The sequence below is a fragment of the Bidens hawaiensis genome, unplaced genomic scaffold (assembly GCF_021521415.1).
Source record: "Bidens hawaiensis isolate Kalapana, Puna unplaced genomic scaffold, B.hawaiensis_p1.1 tig00041603_1, whole genome shotgun sequence".
NCBI classification, from domain to species: Eukaryota; Viridiplantae; Streptophyta; class Magnoliopsida; order Asterales; family Asteraceae; genus Bidens; species Bidens hawaiensis.
The window spans coordinates 132,377-155,040 of record NW_027497345.1 but is presented as its reverse complement, the minus strand read 5'-3'; the positions used below and the strand labels follow the sequence as shown (position 1 = coordinate 155,040).

General features: G+C 39.9%; 1 protein-coding gene across 1 annotated transcript; it reads left to right on the top strand.

Moving 5' to 3' along the window:
• The first annotated feature begins 1,398 nt into the window (after positions 1 to 1,398).
• LOC143592966 (uncharacterized) lies at positions 1,399 to 12,940 on the top strand. Its single transcript, XM_077072737.1, has 8 exons — positions 1,399 to 2,013; positions 2,349 to 2,816; positions 3,099 to 3,347; positions 5,255 to 5,449; positions 7,193 to 7,258; positions 7,325 to 7,442; positions 8,210 to 8,662; positions 12,336 to 12,940. The coding sequence occupies exons 1-8, from the start codon at positions 1,399 to 1,401 to the stop codon at positions 12,938 to 12,940; spliced, it is 2,769 nt and encodes a 922-aa protein (XP_076928852.1).
• Positions 12,941 to 22,664: the final 9,724 nt, after the last annotated feature.

The window sequence follows — 22,664 nt, the reverse complement described above, 5'->3', positions numbered from 1 at the left end:
AACCCATTTAACTTTTAAAGTTTTTCCATCATGACCCAAAAGAACCCATTTGGGTTAGGTTTGCCACCCTTACGTATGGCTCCCATTGAGCCAAGTCGCGACAACTTATTATGTCTTGCCAATTTGTTTTTTTTTAAGTTTTGGTACCATAAGAACATAACGAAAATGATCGAATTCGTGTAGACTCACCGTATCATGCCCGGGACCTACAACACTTGGATTTTACCAACGCCCAAGTTTTACCTACCGACGCTACCACATTGGTCCAACTCAATTTTTACTATTTTCGTTTTCTAATCTCGACATGGTAATTAGCGTAATAGAAACCGACCGTATTCGTGTCGACTAACCACCTCAACTCCCGGACTGGCAACGCTTAGGTTTTACCAACGTCCGGGTTTAACCGACCAAATAAACGTCTTATTAAACATTTTATTATTTTATATGTTAATTTGACGAATTTATTTCAAGGTTTTAACGCTCGGGTTTTACCAACCTTGTTTATACGTGACGAACGTAACCGATACATACCGAATTCACTTCCACTCGATATCGTAAAACTTTGGTTCTAATAGCGCTTGGGTTTTAGTAACCGAATAAACATGTTTTAAAATTTTTAATTTGTTTATACATGAATCTTTTTATATGTTAATTCACAGAATTTATATTTTATGTTTAATTATGTTACCATTACAAACGTAATCAATACCCAAAGAATACCCGGCAGCTCATTGTCGCAACGCTCGGGTTTTACTAACGCTAGTTTTACTGACCGAATAAACATTGTTTAAATGTGTTAAGTCTTTTTTAATAATACGTATACAAGTGTTGCCACTTTTTTTAGGTTTTTTATTTTAATTATGTTAATATGTTAATTTGACAAATTTAGTTTTTTGATTTAGTGCTAGTATCGTAATAAAGGTAGCCAGCCCTGCCACGCCCAGATTTTATCTACTGAATTTGTTGCCCAACACGCTTGGGTATAGAGGTGGGCAAACAAACTGGTTAATCAAACGGACCCGAAAATCAAACAGAAACCCAAACGGGGGGTTGAAACTGATTATGTAGAACAGGTTTGGAACCGGTTGTACTTTTGACTACCGAAACCGATCGTAACCCAAACCGAAACTAATCCGAAACCAGTCTAGAAAGCGGTTTCAACTGATGATAAATTGCTTTTGAGTTTGCGGTTTAGGGTTCGAAGTCCAGCACTGTAGTTGAGTTAAGATCAGAATAGAAACAATAGGTTTTGAAAAGAAAAAAAATCAGTGATGAGTCATTTATTTATTTAAATAAATGTAAAGCCCCAATTGCAGCCACAAACTCCGGTGGTCGTCTCATCTAGGGTTTGAATTTGAATTGAAGTTGGTACATTGCAGCAACCGGACATAACGAACAATGGATCGATCAAGATCCTCTAAGAGATACTATTACGAACACCAGGACTATGACCACATGGACAACAGAACAACAAAACACCGTCATTACTCCTCCTTTAATAACAACCACCGCCGGAAGGAATCCGTTACCACCAGTTACCGAATCCTATGCCACGACTCTAAAGTCGGAAGTGTCATCGCCAAGTCCGGCAGCAGCATCAAAGCCATCCGTCAGCACACCGGCGCCTGGATCAACGTCCACGACCTCACCCCCGGGGACCACGAGAAGATCATCGAGGTTAACGATACGCGCCGCAGGGACCCCGATGGCAGAATGCCCACCTTCTCCCCCGCCCAGGAGGCCTTGATGCTCATAAATGAGAGGATTTTGGAGAGTGATAGTAGTAATCTAGGACATCATCATGATCATGATGATGATGTGTATGGGACCAGAGGCAATAATACTAGGCTGGTCTCTAGATTGGTGGTTTCCAGACTGCATGTTGGCTGTTTACTTGGGAAAGGGGGTAAGATTATCGAGCAAATGCGCAAGGAAACCAAAACTCTTATTAGGATCTTACCCAGAGATCATACCATACCGCGCTGTGTTGATATCTCGGAGGAAGTTGTTCAGGTTGTAATTTATCAACACTGGTTTCTGCATCTCGAATGATCAGAATTTCTTATATATATATATATATATATATATATATATATATATATATATATATAATGTAGCCAATGATATTCGAGAAGCGTGATTTACCTGAAAATGTTTCTGAACTATCACCAATATGAAACTATCTTGACAATATGTCAGAATGATTGTGTTATATGGCGAGATAATGCTAATAAGCATGCTATAAAGAAAGCACGCATTTGCTTTCTGACTTCTTTCATGCCACCATCTATACTCATCTTACATAATTTTAAATATAGTGTGATAACTGTATACTCTTTTTTCCACAGGTTGTTGGTGACATGAACTCAGTAAAGAATGCAGTAGATGTTATTACTTCACGATTAAGGGAAAGTCAACATCGGGACCGTAGCCATTTTCATAATAGGCTCTTTCCTCCTGAAGATGATTTTATGCATCACTCAAATAATATGAGCCATGGATCATCAATGGACAGGCCTGACTATGGGTCTCGCTTACCTGCCGGTTTAAACGGTTATAGAAACTTTAATCACAGGCCACGTGCGTCTGGTTATGGTAATGATATTGGAGCTAGTCCTGTGCCCGACAATGCTCAATCTTTATATGCGGAGGATCTTGTATTTAGAATACTTTGCCCAAATAACAAGGTTGATAATGTTATTGGGCAATCAAATGGCTTAATGGATTTGCTTCAGAATGAAATTGGTGTAGAAGTTAGGGTTGCTGATCGTGTGGTTGGGTCAGACGAACAAATAATCATTGTTTCTTCAGACGAGGTACTTCATACTTGTTTTGTCTATCTTTATCTTGATAAGAAGTTACTGGATTCGTTTTTGGAGGTTTTAATTATTTTGTGTACCGCTGTAGTGTGGCATACAGTAAATAATATTAATTAGTTATTACTTTATCATATACACCTTGTTTGAGCAGCTTATAATTGTTAAAGGTGCCAACTTTAATCTGTTTACCTTATAAATGGATTGATTTGGGTTCTATTTTATTTTAAACGTGGCAAACGGGTTATTATAATGATTTGACTGTAATATGTATAATGTTAGGGCCCTGATGATGATCTCTTTCCTGCTCAAGAGGCTCTTTTGCATATTCAGACTCGAATTCTGGATCTTGTTCCTGATAAAGAAAATATTATTACTACTCGGCTTCTGCTGTCTGCTGGTGAAGTTGGGTGTTTGGATGGAAGAGATGGATTCTTAACCGACACCAAGAAAATGACTGGTGCAGATATTCAGATTCTACCCAGAGAAAATCTTCCACAGTTTGTATCAGTTAATGAAGAACTTGTACAGGTTTGCTGCTTACCTTTAATCCTTAGTCAAACCCTAAATCCAACAGTGTTTGTGCTTATGGATTTCCATGGTATACTTATTTATACATTATGTGTGTTTTGTTATGTGTTATGGGCTTCATACTTATTGCAATGTACTTTGCAAATTGGTCTAATTTTATAAATTACTTTCGTGTGTCCCAATTTGGTAATTGAAGTTATGACAGTGAACTAAACTGGTAGTGGTAGTTAAAGTTTCTTTTTGCTCCCATCTGGTAATTATAAATGGTTTTGTCCCATCTGATACTTATTTTCTTAAACTAAAACTTTGTAATGTAGAAGTATAATTATTAAAGTGACCCTTTAAAGAAAGTTGGTTGTTATTGTATAGAATTTGCACAAAATAAATTGTCATATTTAAACTTTATACTTTCTCAAGCGGTTTGCTAGAGAGAGAGAGAGAGAGAGAAAGATGTTGAGCCGCAAGAGACATTACCCGCTTGATATTATCGTATTGTAAGGTTAAAATATGATAATTAATCTTGTGTAAATTCTATAGAATAGCAACATGCTTTGTATAATGGGTTACTTTGGTTATTATACTTGTATATTACAGCCTGGTGATTTGAATGAAATATGGAAGTTATAGTTTAAAAAAAAAACAAGTACCGGAAAGATGGTAAATTAGTGGAGGGATGGTAATGTACTAGTTTCTGTCTACAACAAGTAAGGATGTGCTTCATGCTTTTATAACTACAGAGGGATTAAGCTCCATTGTCATACTATGAAACCGTGGGAAAGGGTAATTGAGTTAGAACTTAGAAGGGAAACTCAGGGTACAGTGAGCTGGTTTGGATTTATGTGAGGACAATCTACTACTGAGGTGATGCATATTGTAAGGAGGTTAATGGGAAAGTATATAGTTAAGAAGCGAGGTTTGCTTATGATGTTTATTGATCTGGAAAAGGCTTACGACAAGGTGCCCTGCCGAGTGATTTGAGATAGGCTTGAGTGAAGAGGAGTTCCTGGGAGATATATAGAAGTAACTAGGGACATTTATGACAGGATCTAAGACAGACGTTCAAGCGCTAGTGGGGAGTACTGACTTTTTTGCTGTGGGGGGTGGGCCATCACCAAGGATATGCTCTGAGCCCCTTTTAGGGGAATTTTTCACTGTGGGCTGTGGCATACCCAAAAATGACATGGGATGAGCGGATTAGGCAGTATTTGTTAGATTTGCACCTCTCAGAGGGCATGTTCGGGGATAGCAGTTAGTGGAGAGTCGTAGTAGGGTTATGGACTTTCTGGGAGTGAATAGATCAAGTCTTGGGGCCTTAGCTTTTCATGTTCTTTCATTTGGCTTAGCTTTTGCCTTAGCCTTTCTTTAGTGTTGTCTGGACTCTGGACATATAGACCTTTGTAGGAAATTGTATAGGTATTATCAAGGTACGCCTTTTAGGAAATTGTATGGGTATTATCGATATACGCTAGAGATAGTTTATAACTTCAATTATCAGTACTTTGGTATGGTTGTTTGCGTTGATTCTCTCTAGTAAATTTTCGTTTTATGTGAATTACATATTTTTATATTACACATAAAACATAAATATAATAATAACGTTTTGGAGCCGCTCGGGGGGGGGGGGGGGGGTGTTCAAGGGGAGTAGTCTCTCTCTCTTCCTGAGACAAAGGCATTGTTTGCCTGCTAATACTAATAGCTATGCTATAAGTGGGATTATGTTGGGTACGTTTCTTTGTTGTATTTTAATAATATTAAAGAATCTCTTCTGGTCAGTTTATCTATTATAACTTTTCAGAATTTGCCAGATACTTTGAACATCTATTGATCATCACAAGTTAAAAAATGCAAATTCTATGAGTATTTAATATTGCATAATCAGAGTGACACTAATATCTTCTTTTGTTAAGATTGTTGGGGAGATTAATGCTGCTAGTGAAGCACTTATAGAGGTGACACTGAGATTACGGAGTTATTTATTTCATAAGGATGGTCAAACCAGTGCGTTACTTGCACCGAGCCCTGTGAGGAGTGCTTCAAATATGGAATCAGCTCCCAATAATAAAACAACTCCCCGTGAAACTTATACTGGAAATGATACAACCATTGTACCTGTTAATTGTATTTAGTTAGGGTTTTAGCCCATATAGTTGGCTAAAGCCCATTGGCCTTTTATGGGTTGATAGCTAGGGTTTATTTGTGTATAAATAGATGTAGTTGTTTATGTATTTCACACACCTTCAAGTAATAAACATTACTTCACTACAACCATTTCTTTACATGGTATCAGAGCTACGACTCTCGATCCAAACCCTAGCCGCCACTTAATCTGAACCGAACCAGCCGCCCTAGATCTGAAACCGAACCCGTCTACCTCCTGTCCAGATCTCGTAATCCTTTTTCGAGATATATTCTGCCGTCACCCGCCTTTCCCACTGTCAACACCACCCTTCGATTAGCAAACCCTGAAAATCCGACGCCGATCCGCCGCCACACGCGCCCCCACGCGCCACCTGAAGACCGCCGCTGCCACCCACGCGCCGCCGCGTGACGGCGCGTGCACCATCCTTTGGCCACCGTATTTTTCCCAGGTTACTTTTTTTTTGCTTCCGCGCCACCCTGTGATGTTAGTTTTTCAATTCGGGATTTTTTAAGTTTTCAGTCTCAGTTCGCGTGTGTATTCGTTCGGATAAGAAACTTTCAGATCCAATGGCTGATAAAAAGGCTTCAGAAAATCAGATTGTTCCAGGTATTATTAATTATTCAGCTGTTCTTCGCATTCCGATCAAACTTGACTCAAAAAATTGGGGTTCGTGGAGTCTATTTGTCCAAAAGGGTCTTGAAAGTATGGACAAAGACGATCATCTCACTAAACCACCCCCGGACCCGATTACCAAAGAATGGAAAATTGATGATAGCGGAATCTTAATGGCCCTATGGAATGCTATGGATACACAAATCCTTACTATTGCTCAAAACTTTTCCACCGTAAAGGAAATGTGGGATCACCTCTCTTCATCCTTTTCGGCTAAGGAGTCTATCTCTCATGCTTATTCTGTGGTTCAAGCCTATGGTCGGGCCGAGCAAGGTGATTCTACATTTACCGACTATTTCACACGATTCTGCAAACTCCGAGATGAGCTACGCACTATGTTTCCACCCACTACTGATTTGAAGATTCAGGAGGAGCGAAACGCCAAGATGGATGTCATGACCTTCATTGCCGGGATATCACCTAAGTATTCAAGCGCCCGACCCCTACTGTTGAGCAACTCCGCTGCTACATCTTCAGTTGTATCAACCTTTCACCTGTTACGAGAAATGTATGGTCCTGGTGCAACTTTACCTCCTACTGATACATCGGCTATGTATACATCTACTGGTCGGGGTACTGGTCGAGGTTCTCATATGACCCACAAATAGGGTATTGGACGGGGCGGTGGTCTTGTTTGTCACTATTGCAAGGAACCAGGTCATACGAAATGGGACTGCCCGAACCGCCTACTGAAAGTCAGCCACCTCCTCGTCCCAAAGCTCGTTTGGCTGCTGCTGGTGAGACTTCAGGTCCAACCGCCACTCCCACCTACACAGTTAGTGAAGAAGACTATTGTCGTCTCCAGCAGCTTCTAGCCTCTCAGACTCCTGCTCCTGTTCCTGCTCCATGTGCCAATACGGCCGATTCAGGTACGCTTCCTAGTCCTTCTTCATCTTGGATTATTGATTCGGGTGCCACTCATCACATGACTGGGAACTCGGGTATTCTGTCCAACCTTAATAAAGTCTCCCACCAACCTATTCGACTGGCTGATGGGTCTTCCTGTCCTGTACTGGGAGTTGGATCCATTAACACCTCATCCAACTTAAACCTCTCGTCTATTCTATATGTTCCTAAATTTCCCGATAACCTTTGTTCGGTAAGCCAACTTACTAAGCAACACAATTGCTCTGCTAAGTTTTATCCTACTCACTGTATCTTTCAGGAACTAGGGACGAACCGTCTGATTGGCACTGGTTTTGAATCTGGAGGCCTCTACCGCTTAATCTTCCCGTCAAGTCCTACATGTTCTACAGCAACTGCTTCAGTCAAGGAGGACCACTGTCGGTTAGGTCATCCCTCTACAGCGGTTATGAGGCAAATGCGTCCAGATTTACCACTTTCGTCTTTTAATTTTCCTTGTGAGTCGTGTCAACTTGGTAAACATACCAGGCGTCCCTATCCCCCTAGAGTGTCTAATCGAGTAAGTTTTTGTTTTAAACTTTTGCATTCTGATATATGGGGGCCTTGCCCTACCAAATCTACTTTGGGTTTTGAATATTTTATTAGCTTTATTGATGACTATTCTCGCACTACTTAGATTTATTTGATGAAATCTCGTAGTGAAATTTTTTCCATATTTCAAGAATTTAATGCTTATGTTCAAAAGCAATTTAACACCAGCATTAAAACTTTCCTATCCGATAATGCTAAGGAATATTTTTCCACCGACTTTTCTTCGTACTTAAAAAACAACGGCATTATTCATGAATCATCATTTGCATATACATCTCAACAAAATGGTGTGTCCGAACGCAAAAATCGTCACCTATTGGATGTTGCTCGCACACTCATGATCCAATCACGTGTCCCTCATCGTTTTTGGGGAGATGCCGTTCTCACAGCTGCATATCTGATTAACCGTATGCCCACACCCGTTCTTCATGCTAAAACACCGTTTTCTGTACTATGTCCCACCGGTACTCCTTTTCCTCTCGCACCTAAAGTCTTTGGTTGCGTTGCATATGTTCATGAACATCGTCCAAAAACAATCAAACTTGATCCCGAGCCCTTCGTTGTATCTTTGTTGGTTACTCACGGGTTCAAAAAGGGTATCGGTGCTATAGCCCATCTCTTCACCGATACTTTACTAGTGCCGATGTCACTTTTAATGAGCCCTGTCCTTACTTTCCTGAGTGTTCCACTCATGTTTCTGACCCATTTCCTGACCTCGATATACCCACATCTCCCTTCATCCCCACCATTCCTGTGTCAATTCCTTCTACCGATCCAATCTCTACTGATTCTGTCCCACCGACAGAATCTATGCCACTGCTTTTCACATATGCTAGGCGAGGTATGGGTCAAACATCAGCGACTCTTGATTCACACCCTGGCCACGACCCCGAAATACCCTCCGATACTCCGCCTACATCTGAGCAATCTACACCTCTCACTAATACATCCTTACCCGATCCAACAACCTCTGATACACCCGTTTATGATCCTCCTGGTGCCCCACTTCCCGATATACCTATTCCCTTTCGCAAGGAACCCCCGACATGTACTCGTTACCCAATTCAGGACTATGTTGCCTACACCCACCTATCTCCTGAATCTCATGCGTACACCACTACCCTTGATTCCTACCCGATTCCCAAAAATGTGACGAGCGCTCTCGCTCACCCAGGATGGAGACAGGCTATGGAAGATGAAATTGGGGCTCTAAAGTCCAATCATACATGGGATCTTTAAACACTTCCTAAAGGGAAGCGTATTGTTGGTTGTCGTTGGGTGTTTACGGTTAAACTACACCCGGATGGCTCCTTACACCGCTTAAAGGCTCGGTTGGTTGCAAAAGGGTATTCTCAGGCATATGGCATTGATTACGATGAAACTTTATCTCCGGTTGCTAAAATGCCATCTGTCCGTATTTGTATCGCTCTTGCTGCCATTAATCATTGGCCGCTCCACCAGCTTGATGTCAAGAACGCCTTTCTTAATGGTGTTCTTGAGGAGGAGGTATATATGGAGCAACCCCCAGGGTTCGTTGTTGAGGAGGAAGCCTCGAAAGTTTGTAGACTACGTCGTTCTCTATATGGTCTTAAACAGTCTTCCAGGGCATGGTTTGGTCGATTCTCTAGTGTTATGGGACAGTTTGGGATGACTCGGAGTGCCTACGATCACTCTGTCTTCTTTAGACACCAGAAAGGAAAGAGGATTATCGTAGTTGTTTATGTGGATGACATTATAATCACAGGTGATGACGAGGTCGGGATTACCGAACTCAAGCAGTTTCTTCAGTCTCAGTTTCAGGTCAGCGACTTAGGTCGATTGAGGTATTTTCTTGGCATAGAAGTATCCCGCTCTCCACAAGGAATACTTCTCTCCCAACGAAAGTATGTTCTTGATATGTTAACTGAATGTGGCTTACTGGGTTGTAAACCTGTTGATACCCTAATGCTTCCTACAAAGAAACTCCTCCCAAAGGAAGGAGATCCAATGAAAGATCCTGAGCGATACAGACGGCTAGTTGGTAAACTTAATTATTCTACCGTCACACGACCAGATATCTCCTTTACTGTCAGTGTTCTGAGCCAATTTATGGCTACACCATACACCGGTCACTGGGATGCTTCCCTTCGTGTCTTAAGATATCTTAAGACCTCACCTGGCTTGGGTATATTATACTCCGATCAGGGTCATTGTCATGTAGGTGCCTTCACGGAAGAAGGAGATGGTCGGATATCAGGGTTCTCAGATGCAGATTGGGCAGGTTGTCCGATTTCTCGACGATCTACCACCGGATATTGTATGTTTGTTGGAGGAAATCTTGTATCATGGAAGAGTAAGAAGCAACACACGGTTTCCCGGTCGAGTGCCGAATCGGAGTATAGAGCCATGGCAGATGTAACATCAGAGATGACATGGGTTCTTCGTCTTCTCAGAGAGCTCGGGGTTGTTTCTAATGACTTGATGAGGTTATACTGTGATAGTCAGTCAGCCATTCATATAGCCAAGAATCAAGTATTTCATGAGAGGACAAAACATATTGAGGTCGACTGCCACCTTATCAGAGATCGAGTAGTATGCACACAAACTGATCCTCCTTCCATTCAACCAGTTCATGTGAAGACAAATTTTCAGCTAGCAGACATTCTAACTAAACCGCTCCGGAAAGCTCAGATAGACTTTATTTGTAACAAGTTGGGCATGATTAACATCTATGCTCCAACTTGAGGAGGAGTGTTAATTGTATTTAGTTAGGGTTTTAGCCCATATAGTTGGCTAAAGCCCATGGGCCTTTTATGGGTTGATAGCTAGGGTTTATTTGTGTATAAATAGATGTAGTTGTTTATGTATTTCACACACCTTCAAGTAATAAACATTACTTCACTACAACTATTTCTTTACAGTACCCAACCAGACCACAGCAGCACCAGTTCCAGCTAAGGTAACCAGACTTAACCCAGCCTGTTTATCTGTACAGTTTTGGTTCAGTTTGTTTCTTTGGACAGAGATTTTCACATTTCTAAATGGGTCGATTCGGGCTATGTTTTTGTTTAATGGGTCAAACATGTAAAGTTATTATTTAAAAAGGAAACGGGTCAAATGTGGATTTTTATTGAAATAATAATTTTTTTCATATATTTTAAAGTAGTAATTATTATGGACAAAAAGTGTTTTGGACCGTCTGGTTGGCCGCCTTTATTGAGTGGATGCAAACGTAAATACTATAGGATGCATATGGGATGCAAACAAAAATATCATATGGAATATATGCAGATTTTTAGATTTCTTAATATTCTGAAATATCACAACCACAATTCCGATTTCTTTGCAACTGAATAACAGGAATTAAAGAGAGGACGTGAACCTTGTGTGTGATTTTCTCCCATATGCATGTGTGGGTTTTAGTAGTTATTATTTGCTAAAAAAACTTTAAACCAAAACAATAATATGCATGGACAAGGAAGGTAAATAACTAATTCAAGCAATCACATACATACATACAATTATGTAGAAATCTTTTAAGTTAGGGGACGGGGGTAAAAAATGAATTTGTCATGGCAATGGAAAACTTTGAAATTCATTGCATATAATAAAACACAACTCAGAGATTATTGATGAAGAAAGGGAGATTGAACAATAAGGGGTATCTTTTTGTTTTTCTGGTTAAAGTAAATAATAGTTAATAGTACTAGTAGTAAACCCGCGCGATGCTGCGGCGGCGATAATTTGCAACGCAAATATTAACCAAAAAAAAAGAAGAAAAAAGTCAAACCTCTTTGATCGGGCTAGCGCATATCTGGGGGAAGGGATAGGTTTACTAGGTGTTCGGAAGTTGTGGCTGGAAGCTGGTATGAATCAAACTTGGAGGTTTGAACAAACTCCTTGACACCTGGGTTCTTACTGGTCTTGCTGAAGATCAGACATACACTCCCCCCTTTTATGGTATCAGAGCCATAACGAGGCTCATGTTCCGCCTTTGCCAGATCTGTAACGTATGCTCTGTGACTGCCGACGTTGATCGGATCTCTCACATCAGAAATTACTGGTCTTGTTAAGGACTCGAACAGTCTGATACGACGTGCAGATACTTTCCGTGTGCCGGTAGACTTTGTTCGTGAGTGGTTAGTCGACGTTAAAGAGGAGAAGAAGTCGCTGTAAGTCTCTAGTTTAGTACGAGTTAGGAAAGCACAAGAAGAGTGTCAGGTTACGTCAAAACTCAGATATGAACCAAGAGTCGAGTCTGTCCCGTTCCAGTTCCATGTCCAGTCGTCGGTCGTCAGCGTCTAGGATCGATCAGCCGTATGATCTCTCATACCTCCCTGATGATTCTAAAATCCCCATTACTAGTATGCCATTAGTTAATCCCTATAGTGTCTTTTCTAAACCACATAATTCTCTTTCTAAAAGAGTCAAAAAAATAATTAGTCCAAACCCAAACCTAGGTGTCAAGGAGTTCGTTCAAACCTCCAAGTTTGATTCATACCAGCTTCCAGCCACAACTTCCGAACCCCTAGTAAACCTATCCCTTCCCCCAGATCTTCCAAGGATCTGCCAAGCACAAGGCTTTACCCATATCCACTTCGGTGCTGTAAGGTTAGCCCTGACCTTCCATGGTAGAAAAGGTCTACCAGCGTTCTCCCAGATCGCCCTAGTCGATTACAGGTTCGTAGAATACCAACACGCTTGTATTGGTACTATTCAAACTACGTTGAACGCCGGCACAGTGTTTGTCACCTTCTACCCGAACTTCAACATGCCTCTTAACGATCCATCACTGTTTACCGCCTTAAAAGCTCAGATTCAGATCGGAGGTGCCCAACAGGTTAACACCTTTCAAGCAACCTTCCACTATCAGATGGCGTACAGAGTCCAAAACCACTGTTTGGACATCATGGTTCCCGGGCATGACAATTCAGGTGACGCGTTGCTCATCGACATCGATTCCAACGCCGTGCCTTCAGTAAAGATTGTTCCAAAGCAGCTATCCAGAGAAGAGCTACTCAACCTCCTCCCAGAAAAGTGGATAACTAATTACGAACAGATTCACCAGGCTCCTGTCCAGACAACGACAGCTCCAGACTTCGTCCGACTCCAGGACGGTCTTGTCGAACTAAAATTCAAAAAAGAAGACAAAAGAAATGTCTTCTCAACAATGTACATGATGCAGCCTGAAAAGACCACCCAAGCCTCGACAGAACATTTCCCTTATGACGTGTGCAACTGCCAGTCATGCTTAGACGAAGTAAACATGGTTGAATACGATGAAGACGTGCCTAAGGAAAGGAAAGGAAAGGAAAGGATCCCAAAAGTCTCTAAAGAAGAGATATGAAGCAGGAGATCCAACAGTTGGCCTTCTTGGCGAACCATCGGGCAAGTTTGACTACTATGTCCGTTATGGTATCTCATCATCATAGCCAACACCAAGACCAGCCGGTCCTTCATCACCTAAACCCCCTCCTAAGCAGAAAGAAATGTTTGTCATGACGCCTATCCTGTCCACCTCGTCCCCAGATTTCCAGACTGAGTTCCCGGCCCTGACTTCATTCAAGGATCCTATACAGAAAACAAAGCATAGTTGGAAAGTTTAGCCTTCCAGTACTATGAACCCCACAGGATCCTCAAGTCAGATCACTGCTGCAGAAGCTACGCTCAACTGGCAAAGTGAGAATGCAGTTGCCCAGAACAACGCTCTCAAAGCCATCTTAGCTCAGCAGAACAGGTTAAGCCAAACCCAAGAAAGCTTGGTTGGCAGAGTGCAGACCCTGAGGGTATCATTTATGTATTACGGACCAAGATGCTTGGTCTTCATAATGAATTACTCCAGCTAGTCAGCTCAGCTCCTGGCCCACAAACTCAAAACATCCTAGCCTAGAAAGAAGCGGAGATGAAGTTCCTCAAAGCCCAACTTGTATACCTTGAAAGACAGCACAAGCAACAAAGAACTTCAACCATGGCAGATGACCCATGGAGGCTACCAAGTGCTCCATTCGTCAGAACAACTTTTGAGCCGCAGCCGCTACCGATACACACGTGGTCAGAAACGTCACCATCAATGAACCTATGGGCAAACGAACAAGCTCAGATCAGAGCTAGAGCTAGAAAGTCATCCTCAAACCGAAGTGCTTCGTCAAGCAGCACAGACCATAAACCGTCAAGTAGTTCTAAAAAAGACAAACAGGTCTGAGATGACAGCATGATGATGGCTTACAAGAAGGCCCAGCATGACCACCAACGACCACCAACAGAAACCCCAATCATCAGTCATTCTGATGACGAGTCACGTGTCAGTTCTGAAGAAAGGTCAGAATACTCTGACGTAGCTTCAAATTCTGAATTTGAGCACTTATTCATGACACAACCAGAGACCACAGAGCCAAATCACATTGACTCTGATATAGAAGAGGTGGAATCACGAACAGAGCCACAGACAAGTAAAAATGTGTTCTCCAACACGGACTCGAAGCAACAGTTCACCTTCGATGACATTCCGCCATCACAGTGGCGTGAGAGATATGTTGAGATGCTAATATGGTGCTCTGCAGAATTGCAATATTATGATATTGACATGGTCATCAAACGTTTCCTGACAAGATGTCAAGGAAGACTCAGAGATTGGTACTTAAGTTTATGAGCTAATCGGCAAATGCAGATCCAGCAACGCCCAACGGCAGAAGAATTCATGAACATAATCCACAATGAATTCCTTGGAAGCCCAATAGAGTTCACTGTGAAAGCACGAGATGAATTCCTCAAAATGAAATGCTGCTCCTTTAAACAAAAGGACCTTGAAAGACATTATAACAGAATGTCTGAACGCTTCTACATCCTAAACGGTGTGGATGACGTAAATCTCAAACAGGTCTTTCTAAACTCGTTCCCAGAATCATTGTCAAACGATGTATGCAGATACCTAGAAACAAAGAACATTGAACTCAAACAAATCTCGCTTGGAGAATTATACCAGTTGATTCTAAACGCTCTTTCAAGACTTTGTAACCAAAGAAAGTTCTTGGCAGAATTTGAAAGAACTGGTAAAAGCTTAGGTTCAGCGTGTGACGACAAACACCTTAAGATAAAATGCAAAGACAAATCCTCTTGCAATTGCTCGCGTCCTTCAAAAAATTATAACTTCAATGAAGACTACTCATCAAGGAAAAAGAAGTCCCACAAGAGAAGAGACAAAGCAGAAAGAAAATGGAAATTCCTAAGCAAGAAATCAAGCAGAGGGAGAAACACGGACAGGTGTTATGTTTGCAACCAAAAAGGACACTTCGCGAGAGACTGCAAAGATAAGAAAAAGACCCAGGCGTTGATGCAGCAAATTAACATGGTAGAGCCAATAGACGTCGAAGATCTAGAGTCCTTATATTCTTTGGATGATGAACCAAAGGAACTTACGATCTGCTCCATCAGACATGATATTTCTAGTAGTGATTCAAGCGGTTCAGACTCGAGTGACTCCGATGATGACGTCAGAGCTATGTACATGCTAACGTCATCTCACGACGAAGTTTTCCTTCCCAAAGAAGATGAAGAGAGGCTTCTTGTGGAAGATTATTTGCCAACCTGGAAAAACAGTCAAGAACAGTTAACTACTGTATGCACACTGTCGGTAAAGATTCCTGGAGAAACAGACAAACGAATCTCTCAGAAAAATGAAGCCCCACTTGGAAAAGCAAAAGTAGACTGTCAGATGGTCACATGCAAAGAGATTTTGAAGGATAAGGGGAAAATCCAGAAGAGCAATATTAACAACTTTAATGAGAAACAGTCAAAAGCAAAGATTCGAGTGTCTCCTCGAAAACCTAAACTGATGTGGAAGCCCCTGTTACAAAGAATCTCTATTGTTCCTCATGGCACCGAAGAAGGCCCGACGGTCTATAAAAACATCAAGAACTTCATAATCCATCACCACCCCACCAGTACAACCACCTGAAAGCCCCTAAGAAAATGGAGAAATCATCCATTCCAAAACAGCCAAAAACATCCCGCCGAATCCCAGAAGAAGTTGGCAGAGTTATCAGCAGAAACAACATTGATGTTTCTGATTTAAATTACAAAACCTTCCTAACCATCACTCTTAAACAAAATGGCACGTTCATGAAAAATTACAGGTTCCACTCAGACTACCCCTTTCTTAACATCTTACAAATTGGCAACCTGTACCGGCTTCCAACAGAGGCCTTGGCATTTTTCTGGTATTTGTTTCAGAATTATAAAATAGCCATTTCTTTCAATTCTGAAAAACTTATCAAATACCTAATCACCCACGAAGCCAGAATTATGGCCCCAGAAAGATCAAACGTGGTTAACTCCTTGATTGGTTCTGCCCAATCAGTGGATGGGTAAAGATGTCGTCCAGACAAGGCAGACATTGCCTTGTGCTGTTTGATGAACCAGAAAGTTATATACGGAGTGGTCCAACAAGGAAGATCAATAACCCGTAGAAATTTTTTTACGGATGGTTTGAGATGAACCCGGCAAGCTATTACTTCAAAATTAATTATCTCTAGCCATGGCAAGAGATCCGTCGTTACATGGCAAAGGTAAACAAAGTAAATTTTGAAGAGATTCCCCTTGAAATCCTAGCAAATGAAGACGCCTGGACAACTGAAGATCCTCAGACAAAAGAATGGGATCAGGTAATTCTGGATTACTGGAACAAAAAGTGGACGTTCAATGAAGCTTTTGAAATAGATTTCTCACCAGATGAGGACATGTATTCACGAGTGAAAGAATCAAACGGAGATCCTTACTACGGAAAGGTCACTCCAGCTAACGAAGACCTAAGCCCACCTAGTTTCACCGTCGAAATCTGCGATATGACCGAGATGAAGAAGCATGTGCCGAAAGAATTCCATTGATTCGGCTATTTTTATTTGTGTGCTTTATAGTTTGCTTAATGTGTGCTAAAAAATAAGGCTTAATCACTCTTAAAGTGGTTTTAGCAAGTAGGTTCATCATCATCGTACTCAGTATATCCCACCAATAGCAAAGCTATGGTAGGGTCTGAGGAGGGTAAGATGTAGACAACCTTACCTCTACCCCATAGGGATAGAGAGGCTGCTTCCGGTGAGACCCCCGGCTCGATAGTAGTTTTGCATCAAGCCTTGGACATAAGACACATAACACTCAACCATCGGGACACCGACCGATTGGTGCATGTACCCTTGTCTTTCGGCTATCACACCACCACATGATGCCTGATTAACCTTCCGCCACTTTTAACGTTATTTTCACGAGATTAGTAAAATAACGTCAAAATTAGTGCAATTTCATTTGCTAGTGTGATGTAAGCAATGATGTCATTTGCTAGTGTGATGTAAGCAATGATGTCATGGACACCCTTCCTTGACCTATAAAAGGAGGGTTCCCCCTTATGTATTTTTCATCATTGGAAAGAAATAAAAACTTCTTGTATATTTCTCTCTAACCTCTCTCTAGTTTCTCTCTCTAAAACCTCATTTGAGTCTTTTATCTTTCTTACTTTCCGGTGGGTTGTTTGAGGGTTCTCTCAAGTCTAGAAAGACTAACTACTTGAGGTTCAGAAGATTTTCAAGCCGAGCTCCGCCTTGTGTTTGAGGTTCTTACTGGTCTTGCTGAAGATCAGCCATACACTCCCCCCTTTTATTTCAATAACTATTTTGGTTGTGCATGAGATTTTGTAGGTTATATAATAGCTATATATGTATTAGAAAAAAAATCTGCTACATATCAGTAACGTTACATTTAAGACTTAAGAGAATGGACCGCAACATTTTTTTTTCAAAATTTGGTGTCACTTTTAGTCCAATTCTGTATATGACCAAACCAGTACATGAACTAGGGATGAGCTTAGGACAGTACCCGTACTTGTACCATATTGTACCGTACCGAAAAATAATAAAATCGTGCCCAATACCCGTACCAAATTTTTCGGTATGATACGGGTATTGGTACGGGTATTTCGGGTACGGTACCCGCTTATGTACCACTTTTCTTTTTTATATCCAAATCACTAATGATCTTGAAACCGACACCGGTACGAGTAACAAACAACATGAATTAGTCCGGGTAATGATATGTTTACAAGTAACAAATAACATGAATTGACTTGAGTCCATGTTTTTTATGATATATAATCTAAATGATGTTGATGCTTGATGGCTGATGATGTTCGATGCTTTTAACATTTGGTTGATTGATGATGGTTGAAGTGAGAAGAAGAATGAAATACGGAGAATTAACCCTAATCGTTATGTGAAATATTAAAATTAATTATAATGATAATGATAAATTTGATTATTATATGGAGAATTAAATATAGAGAATTTATTTATAGATCTAAAATATTGAGAATCACATAAAAATCTCTACACATTCCAAACGGGTACAAAATACCAAATGTACCCGTACCGTACCCGTATCCGTACCCGATTGTACTCATACCAAAATTCAACAAAAATGAGTACCAATACTCGTACCGAATATACTAAACCGGTACGAGTACGGGTACGATACGGGTATTTGGGACAAAATGCTCATCCCTAATATGAACCTTCACCTGCCAAACAAGTAAATATACATGTCATTATAGTTACAAATAAAAAGCAAACATAAATACTTTCAAGAAATAAAGAAACCAAACTGTAACAAAATATAAAATATACTAACATTGCTTAGCAACTTAGACCTCCTCATGTTGGAGCCGACAAGTCAAAAGCATCCTTTACAAAATCATTCAACAAGCCTCATATTAATCACTTCTCCCTCAAGTTTTGTAGTCATTTCTTCAGCCTCGAAAGTTGATATACAGTTACCAGTGTCCTTGTACATTGTTATGATAACCCTGTATTTCAATCAATAATAAGAAACACAAACAACTAATAATAATTCACAAATATTAGAAAAATATAGAACCTTAATATAACATTGCAATTGTGCACCCAATCAATCTAGCCTTTTGTATTCTTTGAACTCGTTTTAAGCTAATTTTGTATTGGCTCGACATTTACTTGGTATCTTTTTTAAACTAAGCAAAATGAAGCCAGGCCAACTTAGTTTAAAACCGAGCTAAGGTGGAGTCAAAATTTAGCTCAGTTTCACCACTGAGCCAAACCGAACCAAGCTCAAGTTAAAATTTTAGCTTCAACAATAAGCTGAGTCAATACAACTCAGTTTAAAACGTGTCGGGCCCGAGGTTTCCCTAGCTTGGCTCGAATCGTGAACAACCAATTTGAGATAAGTAAATGAGTTGATTATTCCACCTGTAATATCATATGATTGTAAATATGTGTCATAAATGGAAGTTTCATGCAGCCGCTGCTTGGAAAGTGTATCCCAATTAATTTTTCTTGAATTTGTATTTATCTGCACATAGTATATCAAATTAACATGTAAACAACCAAAATAATTACACCAATTACTAAAGTAATAAGTCAACAATAGTGAAACATGAAAAATTACATATATTATTCGAGATGATCATATGGAGAAAACTCAAAACTCCCACTTAATAAAATATATATAAAATTATGACACTGGCAGAGAAAATTCTAAAACCTCAATGCACTTACTTTATCATTATATTAACATAAGTAATAGACTTTGAACTCTATTAGAAGTCATCACAACTTAGATGTTAAAAGTCAACATAATCAAGCTCTTCAAATTCAAAGTCAAACATAATTTTCCGGACTCTTAAAAAAATTAAAAAAACCTGGGTCATGGAGTTTCAAATATATATAAAAAAAGTCAACACATTATAAGTCTACATCCTTGATAAGTCAATAAAACCTACCTGATTGTGAGTCTACACGCAGATGAATGAATGTGTTCAAGTTCGTTTGGGTTTGTTCATTAATATTCTAAATGAATTAAATTCATGCACGTAAATTAACTAACATAAATTAATGTTAATAAACGAGCATAAATTAAAGAACGTTCACGAAAGCAAAATGAACAAACAGGACACTGTTCATTCATTTAACTAAATAAACAAATAACTAAATGAACCAACAAAAACGAACGTAAATGAACAAACGTTCAAAAACATAGATGAACGAATTAAACAATGCTGATTCATTTAACCAAATGAATGGAAAATTGTGTTCATTTTTAAGCTTTATTTCAGCCTTTTTTGTAAATTTGACCTAGTACGTTTCAACCCGTTAGTCAAAAATAAACATGCATCACCAATAGATAAAACGTTTTTCAGTGCAGTTGAAATGAAATATGATAACACACCAATTATTTATTTGCAGACAATGCATTAAATGGGACACAGTTCTGTAAGTTACCTGAGCTCACAACCATTTTAGTGCAACTGTTAACAGTTAGAGCCAGTTTTGACAATGTCAGTTTTGACACAAACCAAATCTATACAATTTTAAAATGACATTTTCTGACTTGAACCATACCAATACCTTTTTACAATGGTATGTTTTGACCCGAATTAAACCAATACCTTTTTAAATGACCTGTTTTAACCCAAACAAAATCGCGCAAACCAAATAAAATAACGTAACCAATATGCAAAACCAAATAACCGAAACCGACTTAAATGAAATCATACGGTTATGATTTTTCAGATGAATGAAAGTTCGATTATAGTTGGACCAAGACCTTAAATCACCAACTACAAATAATATAATCCTAACTCATAACACACGAAAGATAAAAACAAAAAAAACAAAAATTGTATTCACCTAAATCTCACCTCTGACATGTTCACTGAAGAGCTTTCAAAGTTCCTTATCTACATAACCCTATACTTAGCGTCCCGTAGCGTATGGCTACACAACACACCAATCCAATTAAAAATTGATAAGAATACAATAGAATATGAACAATTGAATGTCTAATTGATGAAATAGATACACGGATGAAGTTAAAATTACCTTACGAATATTTAAGAGGTCGGTGATCGAAGAGATGGGGATGAAATTGAAGATTATATGCAGATCAGCCTGCATCATGAACAACAAATGAAAAACATTAATCTAAATTCAAAAACAGCTAATCATAATAACCAAAAGTTAAAGCGAAAAGAAAATACCTGAGGTCTCATTCTAAAAATTCAAAGCATTGTTAGTGTGCAGTAGGTGTGACTTTATAGTTTAAATTCAAAATTTGAATTTGGTAGATCTAAGAGCCATTCTTCCTCCTTTGAGCACCGATGGTTTAGAAGAGAAGAAAGGAAGAGGTGAAGCCTTCTTCTTTGGTATGTTGGCTTTATTCAACCCTCAAAAAAATTTTCATCCTATTATCCTCATATGCTTTAATATATTGTACGATGTGCGCTTATTTTGTAAAGTTCAACTTCTGTTATCCCTACGAAAAATTCCCAAAATAGGTATTTATGATTAGGTTTTTCAAGTTTTATGTGTCATTTTCAACATATTCCCAAAATAGGTATTATAAACTAGTCGTGACGAATAGTTTATGATTATTCACGAGTAGTTTGTATAACCAATTAAAACTTGTCACGTGTCTATAAACTAACCAAAACGACTTGTTTCACTAATAATCTACTCGTAAAGATTAAATAAGTTTAAACCCTCGTAATCATCGCCACACGAGTAAACAAGATATTCTTTAGTCGCGACGAGCAGATTATAAAACCTTAAGAGTCGCTAGTATTTTATCAAACTAACCACGACGATGAGTTTGATAAACAAATGCATCTAACTGGTTTGTTTTACAAATAACTAACCGGAATGGTTAGTTTGTTTCGTCAACTAGTCTTTACGAGTAGATACAGGTCAAGGACTACTTTATATCCATTATACGAGTATTTTGTTGATAACCAACTCTTCTCGATAAGTTTATCTGGTAAACATTACTCTTACGAGTAGTTCATTTGTAGTTAACTCATCGTGACTAGTTTACCTTGTTTATATTCCCTATACGAGTATTTTATTGTTAATCAACTCGTTCTGATAAGTTACCAGATTTACATTAACCATACGAGTATTTTATTGGTAGTTAACTCGTCTTGTGTATATCTTGCTATAAACTAGTCGTGACTAGAGGTGCACAAATCGGGTTTTTTAAATACCCGGGTTTGGGTATGGAACCGGGTTCGGGTATTGAGAAAACCATACTAACGAGTTTTTTCGGGTTTTTTTCCGAGGTTTTTTCGGGTATAAATTGAATTTTTTTTAAAGTTTACACTATTTAGGGGTATTTTTAAGGTATTTTTAGGGTATACATCGGGCATTTGAAATACTCAGTTTCGGGTTTTGGAAAAACCCGGTTCCGAGTATGGAACCGGTTCGGGTTTTCGGGTATTACCGAATAAAATCGGGTTCGGTTCAGGTTCGGGTTTTAGTGCCAAAATGCATTCCCTATCAGTACCCTACGGGTAGGGTCGGGTACGGGTTTGGGTATTAAAAAAACCGGTTCCGGGTTCGGGTTTTTTGTACACCGCGGATCATGACTAGTATCATGCTATAAACTGGGCTTACGTTTGTGACTTTGTCCATTGACCGTTTGATTAGTTTGCCTTGATTTTAATACCCAAACTCGTTCCCAACCCCGAACCGGTTTTTTTAAAACCCGGGATTTTAATACTGTAACACCACGGGAGTTTTGGGCCAAAAATGTCAACTTTCCAAAGTTAAGGGACTAATTCTGCCAAAAATCCAAACTCCAAGGTTAAAAATGAAAAACCTGATTTCATGTCCTCTCGCGCTACGCGACGGGACAAAGGACAAGCCCATCGCGTAGGTCAAAGATTCTAGAAGACGTCAACGGCGATACGCGATCGCCGTTGAGCCTACGTCATCGCGTACCACGATGACGTGGCGTGACACGCCTGACACCTTTTCACCACGTGTCCACACGTGGCACACCGGTCGCCACGTGTCCCGACACGTGGCCACACGTGGCATGTCGTCCGCCACATGTTAACACGTGGCACACCGTCTGCCACATGGTGACACGTGGCAGACCTGCGTTGCGACTCATCAAGGCTACGTCGCGGTACACGACGGGTGCCAAGGAGCCGGGCGCGTACCGCGATGGGACCCAAATTTTTGCCTATAAATAGCAGCCTTCGGGATTTCATTTTA

What these genes read in the sequence shown, in the direction of transcription:
- LOC143592966 (XM_077072737.1), top strand. Translation starts at nt 1,399, where the DNA reads ATGGATCGATCAAGATCCTCTAAGAGATACTATTACGAACACCAGGAC. An exon ending in TCTCGGAGGAAGTTGTTCAG is followed by an intron (nt 2,014 to 2,348) that starts GTTGTAATTTAT and finishes TTTTTTCCACAG; the next exon opens with GTTGTTGGTGACATGAACTC. An exon ending in TCGCAAGGAACCCCCGACAT is followed by an intron (nt 8,663 to 12,335) that starts GTACTCGTTACC and finishes ACGCCGGCACAG; the next exon opens with TGTTTGTCACCTTCTACCCG.